The sequence below is a fragment of the Ictalurus punctatus genome, chromosome 19 (genome assembly GCF_001660625.3).
Source record: "Ictalurus punctatus breed USDA103 chromosome 19, Coco_2.0, whole genome shotgun sequence".
NCBI classification, from domain to species: Eukaryota; Metazoa; Chordata; class Actinopteri; order Siluriformes; family Ictaluridae; genus Ictalurus; species Ictalurus punctatus.
The window spans coordinates 25,061,854-25,072,495 of record NC_030434.2 but is presented as its reverse complement, the minus strand read 5'-3'; the positions used below and the strand labels follow the sequence as shown (position 1 = coordinate 25,072,495).

The following is a 10,642-nucleotide window of genomic DNA, read 5'->3' as shown; positions in this document are numbered from 1 at the left end:
TCCTCTCGATACATCTTGACGTCATTTATTGCTTGATTTATTGAGCCATTAACCATCGTACATCTATATATACACCACACATCTGTACCATTTGTGTATGTATACTGTAGATATTGTTTTATTACTCAGACGTATTGCATGCAGTGTTTCCTACTCATCAATTAGTTTCTCAAATTATCATCACAAGACTGATGTGCCAATATTAGGTGTAAGATTATGTAATTATTTTCAGTATAACTTTTATAATCATTTTATATAAATTTTCATTTATATAGCACCTTTTATTAAACCCAAGGTTGCTTTACATAAAGGTGATAAACACGAGGTGAGAGGTGTAAGTGAGATTTGCATGAACAGGACTGAAGAGTTTCATTTCTCCCAGAATAGAGCAGAAACTTCACCAGATGTTCAACTTCCTTCAGTCAAACTCACTGAAGCACAACACACAGCACTGAATCTACAGCTAATCCCACTCTCTCATCACACTGATCATCACTATTAACTCCAATAAAAGAACACACAACGTCCAAAACTCAGCTTTATTTCAGCAAAAACTACAGGAAGAGCAACAGGACAGTGAAGAGAGTAAAGACAGAAATGTCAGCATTGTGTAGAATTGAAACTCTATTGTAGATGGATCATAAGCAGCTCTATGTTAAACTCTATCTTGGATCCACTAGGCTTAACACTGACTCTTTCTGAACGTGACCGGATGATCGACGTTGTTGTGGGAGACCCTACAGCTGAACTCCTCCCCCTTTTCCCAGAGGTCTTTGCTGAGGGTCAGGGTGCTGCTGCGGCTGTAACGGCCGTTCTTCTCTTCTTCTGCGCTGGTCAGAACCTCGTTCTTCACCTGTGAGCCGTCCACTGTCCAGCTCACCAGCGCCCCCTGTGGAGAGTAGCCAGACAGCAGGCAGAGCAGCGAGGCCGATCCCTCAGACAACTGCAGAGGGGACGGAGGGAGCAGAGACACGGAGGGAGCTGTGGTACCCGCTGGAGAGGAGAAACACACACACACACACACACACACACACACACACACACACACACACACACACACACACACACACACACACACAATTAGAAATGATTATGAAATATTTCTGTAACTTTGTGGAACTGTCTGATCTTACAGAATAATTAAGTCTAATAAAGTCTGATTCATGACTGAGTTTCATCGAGTACTTTATTATTTGACATCAGTTTCAGTGCAGAGACAAAACAAACATGTTCCACACTGTAATTTATCTGGGAAAAATCATTTTTATAACAAGTGTTATTACTTTATAGTTCAAACCTTCAGCATATTTAACTGCAGCAAATACAAATGTAGCTGATTACAGAAATATTCATTGTTTAACACAAACACACACAGCAGCTTTCATCTGGATTTTACATCCGCACAAAGTAACTCCGTTTATTAAATGTTTATTATAGAGGAACTGCAGAGTTATTGCATATCGAATATAAAGCGAGTGTGTAATTATTACATATTTAACATCAATAATTGTAGATTTGTTGAATGTTCAAGAACATTGATATGGGATTAATAATACACAATAACATCAATGATGCAATTATAAACATAAATAATCTGTTGAGTTTAAGTTTATTTATTCATGTAATTAGTAATGAACTAAATGGATTTTGTGTTAAAAGAAGAAAACACACTTACTGTTCACCACGAGTTTGGAGCCTCCACCAAAAGTGACCCACAGTGATACATTCTAATGAAACCATCGTACAAAAACCTCCATCACACTGCAGTGCGCACACACACACACACACACACACACACACACACACACACACACACACACACACACACACACACACTTTGCATTGGCAGTCCATGCTTCAGTGCTCTGCGAGTGTTTATAGCCCTGTGACTTTAACACTTCATGACTGAGAGCTGCTGCTCAGCAACTTCACCCACAGCAACCATGACTTTGATCAGCGTCTTCATCTGCACACTGGCCCTCTGGACTCAAGGTGAGAGTTTAACATCAACTCACAGCCTCACACACTTCATTTCATACGAATTCTACACCACTTTACAGCATAGAAACACAATCTATGTTTCTCTTCAGGATCCAGAGGTCAGGTGACTGTGACTCAGACTCCTTCAGTGCAAACTGCTGATCCAGGAAAAACAGTCACCTTCAACTGTAGAACCAGTAGCAGAGTGGATGGTGGTACTGATCTCGCCTGGTACCTGCAGAAACCTGGAGAAGCTCCTAAACTCCTGATCTACTATGCTACTAGCTCATACACAGGGACTCCAGCTCGTTTCAGTGGCAGTGGATCTAATACTGACTTCACTCTGACCATCAGAGGAGTCCAGACTGAAGATGCAGGAGATTACTACTGTCAGAGTGAACACTGGATCAGTGGTAGTGTTGTGTTCACACAGTGTTAGAGCGCCGTACAAAAACCTCGGTCAGTGAGAGTGCACAGAGAAGCACTGCTGCAGCTGGGAGCGACTGCAGGTGCTGAGGGGGAGGATGTGATACAGCACAATGACACACACTGTGGACGAGAGAAAACACACCACACTAACTCACTAATGCACACACACATCTGTGAGAGGAGTCCACCTTTCTCCTTATTCTACTCTGCATGATTATGTCAGTCACACTGATGGCCACATAATGCAGTCAGATAAAACCATAAAGTACTGACTCTACTGCTGAGACACTGAGACTCCTCTCTCTTTCTCCAGAGTCTCTGTGTGTTTCTCCAGAAGAGACTGTTATTATCAGCTGCAGGACCAGTGTGGATATTGTCTGAACCTTCAGAAACCTGGAGAAGCTCCTAAACTCCTGAAACACCAGGTATATCAGCATCAGTGTGGGATTCCACCTGGTTTCAGTGGGAGTGGATTATGGGACAGAATTTGTAAAAGTCACTTGAATATGCAGGAGATCAGTACTGTCAGACACAACTCATGCTGGTGTGGTCAACAGCTGCTCATAGCAGGGTCGCTGATCTTCATTTGATCATTTATTCCATAATCACTCCTTTTTGTTCATTTTGATCCCAAACTTTCTATAAGAAAGATATCAATTCTGTATCTAATACAGTTAGGGTTAGGACTACACTGACGTCCAATAACGGCTTGTACTTCTTTTAAACTGCTCACCATTACATCGAACACAATAATGGACTGAGCCTGGCTTACCTTTGTGCACTTCTCCAGTCCTACTGACCATTCCATTCTCTTAGAGCGTTTTCAGACCTGTAGATCTGTGATTTGTTCTGAAACGGGGACATAAATTGTTCAAACGTTGCATTTTGTCCTTGGCTCGGTTTGCTTTCACAAGGCAATTTAAAATCGTCCCAAAATGTGTTTATGCAAGTCAGGTGTGAGGAACCGAACTGTAAACGAATACAGATTGTTTTGGTGCGGATCCGAGCAATATTGCAGTGTTCATATATGTCTAAATGAACCGAACCAAGGGAGAAAACACACCAGGTTCCGAAACAAACGCTCCAAATGAGCCAGGTGTGAAAATGCCCTTAGATCTGCTGACTCGGGTCTACCTTCCACTGCACACACTGTTACTGTATGTGGTGATGTCATAACTGATTTAGTCTGTAGCCACGCCCACATCCCCAGTTTCCACCCATGACCAAGTTCTGATCTTCTCACCTGTCACCAGTTCATCTCATTTACTATAGTGTGTGTACCGCTCTGTTAGTTACTCTCATTGCTAAGTCTTATAATGTGTATTATCCTTGCTCTGGTTTTGAGAATCTTGCTCTCTTTGTTTCTTTTAAGCATCCTAGAGGCAGCCTTTATTTTGTCACCTTTACATTCAATTAAAAAATATTTTATTCACATATATGAGCTTGTTAGAAGGCTGGATTCAGAGCACAGGGTCAGCCATGATACAGCACCCCTGGATGAGAGAGCATTAAGGGCCTTGCTCAAGGGCCCAACAATGACATCTTGGTGGTCGAGGCTTGAACCTCCCACCATCTGATTTGAACTGTAAACCAAATATAAAATCATTAAAACTATTTATAGACACTATTACTGAGAGAGAGAGAGAGAGAGAGAGAGAGAGAGAGAGAGAGAGAGAGAGAGAGAGAGACAGATACACTACGACTTCCTGTCACAATCAACAAGAGAAGTGGTCTTGTTTCCTTTCCTGTGCTGTAATTGTACAGAAGCCTATAATTCATTCTTCCCAGTACTGAATCTCACCATCCTTTCATGACTCTTTATTAAAACACATCAAACTAACCCTTGTTTCCTCCTGGATTTCCACCACACGTATCTGTACAAGCCTGCTCCTCAGCCTCAAAGTCCTCCTCACTATTCCACTAGTCCTATTCCATAATAATAATAACGAGGCCACGCTACACCGCCGGCAGCCAGCAGAGGGCAGCAGCGGTGCGCAGTGAGAGAAACTCACTCCAGATAACTCAGTTACCCAGAATCCTACAGGATGATTAACCTGCATTACCTGCAGCTGCTAGGCAGGACATTTAAGGCCAAACTATGCTGCTGTTCATCATTACACCTTTGTAAAGGATTGATTGGTGTGTCATGGAAGAGCTTTGTTTCAGATTAAAATACGATGAAAAAGAAACGTAACAGTCAGAAAGAGAAGCAGAGGAAACTGAATGAAAAGAGGAGTAAAACAGAAAGAAGAAATGAGGGATAAGAGACAATTAAAGATAAGACTGCTGTTATATACTGTATATAAAAGAGAAAACTCTTCTCCCTGATAGTTTTTGGAAGTTCAGATTAATTTACAGATTCATATCTTTGAATCTCGTCCTGCAAAATGAAGGAATCTTTATTTCCAAGTCGTTTTGTTCATTTCAGAAGAATACAATTTAAATCTGTGTGTGTACAGAAATGATAAGTTCCCGTTTGAAGTCTTCCGGTTCTAATCATTTCGGTTTCCCGTACAGAACCTATGGAGATATTTATGCGCATGCGCAGTCATAAAGAAACGAACGAATCAATCGGAGTCAACTCTTTGTTCCAGAATCATATTAAAGATTCGTTCAAAATGAACGAATCCTTCATGAACAACACTTCACTACTCCCTGAAGAGTTCCAAGTTTCAGAAGATTATTCCCCTGTTGATGTTTTATTTCTCACAGATTATTCGTCACAACGACGTACCAAATAACGTTCCAGCCCGTTTTTTTAAGCGAGTGACACGATTATAGTCACAAAAATCAACAAGTCTTATCTCTTTATGGAATGTTGCAGTGTTTATTATAAACGATTTATCCCTCCACATAAATATTAAAAAAGTATGTCCTCATAATGTTTAAATAAAAACAGTAACGTGTCCACCCCCTCGCAGTGACTCTTCTCTGATGACGTGTACTCTGGCGCGAGCGCTGGTTGTTTCAATCACTCTGTCATAACGGGGCTGCGGCGGAAATGACGTAATACCCATTACACAGTAGTCCGAGAAACCGTGCACTAGAGGGGTATCGTGATTCTTTTTAAGTATGAAACCTGGTTAAACAGGACTTGTTTAATAATACCCGAATAAACTGTTGACTTGTTGAAGGTTTAAACAAAAGAAAACCTTTTTTGTGATCTCCATCATGACGGATTTACCTCAGCCCGTTAACCCCGCCCACATTACGTCACCTTTGTTTGAAACTCTAATGCTAATGCTAAACAAACATTTCTCAAGGTTTATTTTTCAAATCTATTAAAATAACAATAATTTCACATTTGCACAAGAATTAGGGTGTTTCTGCACCTTGATTAAAGTTCTGCTGTGGTAACTTCAGCTGACTGGAGTAAGAGAAATTGATCTGTTTAAACAGGAAACAGTAGAAATGTGAGGTACGGTCAGGTCCGTACATATGTGGACGTTTACAAGGTTTTATTTGAGCTGTTTACCAGTGTACTGGAGTATCATTTTCATGTTACTGAAATGGGGGACAGAAGCTTGACTAGGGATGCAGGCTGAGGATCATGGGATGCTGATGTGACAGTGAGTTTCATTTGGAGAGGATGTGTGCCATTTGTAGATCATTTTTGCCATCTGTAAATCCATTTATAGATGTTTTTACCTGTGTTTGCTACCTTTTTTCTCTGAATATATTGCCTGTAGTAGCTTAGGTAAAAAGAAAAATACTGTAGTTATGGTCACCTCCTACTTATTAAGCTTGCAAGTGTCTACATTTACATGAGTCATTCACCACCAGTGTGCAGTGTGACACCATTGTAACGGATAGCTGCACAGTGACGCAGAGCGGAGTCCGTTCCATTACGTGTTTTAATTAACGGAAGAAAAAAAAAAGAGAGAGATGAAGAGAAGGGTATGGTCTTCGGAAGCAATAAAAAGAACAGGTGACTAAAGGAGGAGGAGATGAGCAGGAGGCGGAAATGAGCGGGACGCGGAACTGAAATCCAGGTGGAAAAGCCAGGTTGCAAGGTGAGTTACAAAATACACAGAAATTTTTGGAAGGGAAAAATCTTGAAATTGTTAAAAGCTTTGGTGAATGCTCATCAATGTTAAAGATGCTGTCTGCAAAGGTGGATGATGTGAATGGAAAGATGGATGTACTTTCTACAACTCATCATAGTGAAATGGAGGAAATACACAAAAAATTCAAGCAACTGACTCTTCCAACCTCACCACTTTTAAAAAACCCTTCAGGAGTAGAGCTCCCTGTATCCAGTCTTACTTCAATTCCCAAAAGTGATCACATCAAACTAAGTTTTCCTACATACGGAAGGCCTGGAGATGATCCTGACCCCTTAGTTTATTTATCCAAATGTGAGGATTTCCTTGTCTTACATCCTTTATCCGACAATGACATTCTTGCTACCTTCAGAACAGTCTTCCATGGCACTGCTCGAGACTGGTGGGAGATAAAACGTTCCAAAGTTGCATCTTGGGAGGAATTCAAGACTGCTTTTGTGTCTGCCTTTTTGGAATAAGACTATGAAGACGAGTTAGCTGAACGTGTCCGAACTAAAAACGAAGGCGACGATGAATCCATCCGAGATTTTGCCTATTCACATAGAGCTCTATGCACACGATGGAATCCTAAACTGACTGAATTAGACATTGTAAAGCTCATTCTGAAACACATAAAAGCTTACCTCGCCAGTCAGCTCCGTGGAAGAGTTCTCAATGTGGACGATCTTGTATGGCTTGGTTATCAATTTGAGAGAGACCATGACCAACAGCTGGCATATGAACGCAACCTCCAGGGAAGAAAAGTGAACCAAATGCAGGAAGGATTGCATCCGGGTAGTCAACAAGGAGAAAAACTGCCTCTGTGTTGGCACTGCAAAGATGCCCATTCCCCTGGATCCTGCCCTCTGTATACATCTACATCCTCTTCTCATTTTCCTTCCCAAAATAAGCGAAAACCTTATCACGCAAAAACCAGTGGACCCTCCAGCAATTCTTCTGCGTCAACAGTAACCTCCAAGCAACCTCAGAGAAAAAATACTTTGATTTCTTCACCAACTTCTCCTTTTGATTCACTGGTTATTCCATCACAATTGGTGGTACCCATACAGGTTAAGTTGTGGTATGGAAAAGCTATCGTTGACACCGGGGCCAGCTATACTCTCCTACATGAACATCTCTGGGTTGAACTGAATAGTTCAAATGAAAACCTAAGACCATGGACCCATGGTCCTTTGTACTTAGCCAATGGGGAAGCAGAGTCCCCTTTGGGTTGGGTTGTTTTGGACATTGAGTTTCATGGAAAGGTCATTAACACCCCTGCAGCGGTGCTTCCAGCCAAAGCCCTTGCATATGGAATTGTCCTTGGCCTGGACTTCATTTCCCGCAGCCAACTACAAATAAATGTAGCAGATCGGGTATATGGGTTTAAACTTATACCTTCTGTTATATATTCCTTCCAACCTGGCAATGCTCGAGTGTCTGGATGGAAAGGTCCAGAAACCAAGAAAAGCATAGGAAGTGTCTCAACATTTGTTGGACCTTCAAAAGGTATTTGATGAACTGCATCGAGCAGGTCTCACTATCAATTTGAAGAAAAGTAAATTGTGCTTGCTGGAAATCAAGTTTTTGTGACACATCATGAGTACCAAAGGGGTTACAGCTGATCCAGAAAAGGTGCGGTCCATACAGTCCTATCCAATCCCTAAAAACCTCAAGGAAGTGCAAAGATTCCTCGGCCTGTCTGGCTGGTACCACCGTTTTGTATCTGGATTCTCCAAGATTGCAGAACCCTTGAATGATTTGAAGAAGAAAGGGCGTCCTTTCCTCTGGACTCTTAAGTGCCAGCAGGCTTTTGATCAGCTTAAAGCATGTTTAACTTCACCTCCAGTTTTAGGCCATCCCAACCAACGTCTTCCATTTACGGTCTACACTGATGCGAGTGAGACCGGCCTTGGAGCTGTTCTTGCACAGAAAATGGGACTGGACTGTGAACAGGTAATAGCCTATGCAAGCCGAACACTAAATAAATCTGAAGTGAACTATTCTACAACAGAAAAGGAGTGCCTTGCTGTTGTATGGGCCCTAGAAAAATGACAAAATTACCTGGAACAAAAACGGTTCACTGTGGTCACTGACCACTCAGCCTTACAGTGGGTCTTGACTTCCACCAAAACCACTAGTCGTCTTTTAAGAAGATTTTTCTAAGACTACAAAAATTTGCTTTTTGTAGTAGAATACCGTAAAGGTAAGCTTAACGTAGTCCCAGACGCTCTTTCTCGCTTTCCTACCACTGCTGGGTGTGTTCTAGTTTCTTCAAAAAAGGAAATTGATGACCTCCCGTTCACTGCTGATCTCATTTGGGAAGAATAACACAAAGACCCTGAGATTGAAAAAGTGATTAAAGCAATAGCAGAAGGAGATAAAGAGGCTATGGAGAAATACACGGTTCTGGAAGATAAGTTATACCTAACAACCCAGCTGACTGATCAACAAACTCACTATCGTATTTACATTCCAGCTTCACTTACTTTGCAGATGTTCCAGGCTTATCACCAGAGTCCTCTCAGTGGCCATCTAGGGATTTTCAAGACCTTTAAAAGACTTCATGATGTTGCATTCTGGATGTGGTCAGATGTCAAAAAGCTCATCAAAGGTTGTGAGAAATGCCAGGTATTGAAGGCCGACGACAAGAAACCCCGCCGGGAAAATGCAGCAAACCATTGTTAACAGTCCTAATGAGATGTTAGGAGTTGACATCATGGGCCCCTTTCCTCGTAGCTCTCAACAACATGAGTATGTGATTGTGATTGTGGACTACCATACCCGATGGGTAGAGATTTTCCCCATGCGAAACGCAACTGCTCTGACTATTGCACGTCTACTCAGATCAGAAATCTTTACAAGATGGGGAGTTCCAACATACATTCTTTCAGATATAGGTTCTCAGTTCATTTCCGCAGTGTTTCAGGAACTCTGTGAGCAATGGACAGTTTCACCAAAGCTTACCACCGCATACCACCCTCAGACCAACATGACCGAACGCATTAATCGTACCCTAAAATGTATGATTGCGTCTTATGTGGAGGATAATCACCGAAAAATGGGATCTGTATCTTCCAGAATTCAGGTTTGCGTTAAACTCTGCAGTGCAGGAAACTACTGGACTGACCCCTGCGGAACTACATTTGGGAAGGAAACTTCGGAGTCCTAGGGACAAACTCCTTCAAGCGGATATTCCAGTGTCTCCAGATGCTCTCCCTTATGAGACTGTCCACCGACTGAAACAGTTTCAAGCCAATGCGGAAATCAGTTCTAAGAAAGCACATCTTCGGCAACTTAGGAATTACAACAAGAACCGAAGGGGAGTTTCTTTCAAATTTCAAGACCGAGTCTGGGTAAGAAGTTTTCCACAGTCAAGTGCATTACATCACTTTACTGCCAAGCTGGCTAAAAAATGGAACTGTCCTTATAGAGTAGTAAGAAAACTGGGACCTGTGAACTATCAAGTTGTCTTAGAAAGAACAGGGGAAGATGTTCGGAATGTTCATGTGTGCAATTTAAAACCTTGTTACCCTACAGCGGAAGAAATGGACAGAAAAGAAAAACAAAAAATTCTGGAAATCTTTTTAGACTCCTCAGATGACGATGATTTCCTTGGCTACCAAGGCGATGTCAACCAAGGGTTGACTTCCCGGGGGGGAGTGTAACGGATAGCCGGATAGCTGCACAGTGACGCAGAGGCGGAGTCTGTTCCATTCCGTGTTTTAATTAACGGAAGAAAAAAAAAGAGAGAGATGAAGAGAAGGGTGTGGTCTTCGGAAGCGATAAAAAGAACAGGTGATTGAAGGAGGAGGAGATGAGCAGGAGGCGGAAATGAGCGGGACGCGGAACTGAAAGCCAGGTGGGAATGGCAGAACTGATGGTGTGCGTTTGCCCGGGACCATGCTAATGCTTTACTGTGGATTATAATCTTGTGGATATTGATTCCGGAACACTGGCTGGCGAACACTTCGGGAATATCCTGCCAAAGTGAATCAATGAGCGAGCGGAGCTTTGAGGGTTCGGAGGCACATCACGGGTTTGAGATCCTTTCTTTAATACTTTTGTGGAGAACCAGTATTCTTAAATCATTGGATGTTACTGTCTGTATATAACTCCGAGTGTTAAGCGGAATCTGACTGCCTGTTTCCCATGCTTTCAAGTTCACGAACTCCTGTATGCCTAAATCA

General features: G+C 42.1%; 1 long non-coding RNA gene and 1 gene segment (V, D, J or C); one reads left to right on the top strand and one right to left on the bottom strand.

Annotated features, from left to right (window-relative positions):
• Window positions 1-525: 525 nt before the first annotated feature.
• On the bottom strand, window positions 526-1,804 carry LOC108261501 (uncharacterized). The gene is made up of 2 exons (XR_008398414.1): window positions 1,676-1,804; window positions 526-993 (listed from the first exon to the last, which is right to left on the bottom strand). It is a non-coding gene; the product is annotated as an uncharacterized LOC108261501 (long non-coding RNA).
• A 139-nt stretch (window positions 1,805-1,943) lies between these two features.
• LOC128635380 (immunoglobulin kappa variable 6-21-like) lies at window positions 1,944-2,419 on the top strand. The segment is given in 2 exon segments: window positions 1,944-1,992; window positions 2,091-2,419. Coding segments are annotated over 2 exon segments (378 nt in total).
• Window positions 2,420-10,642: the final 8,223 nt, after the last annotated feature.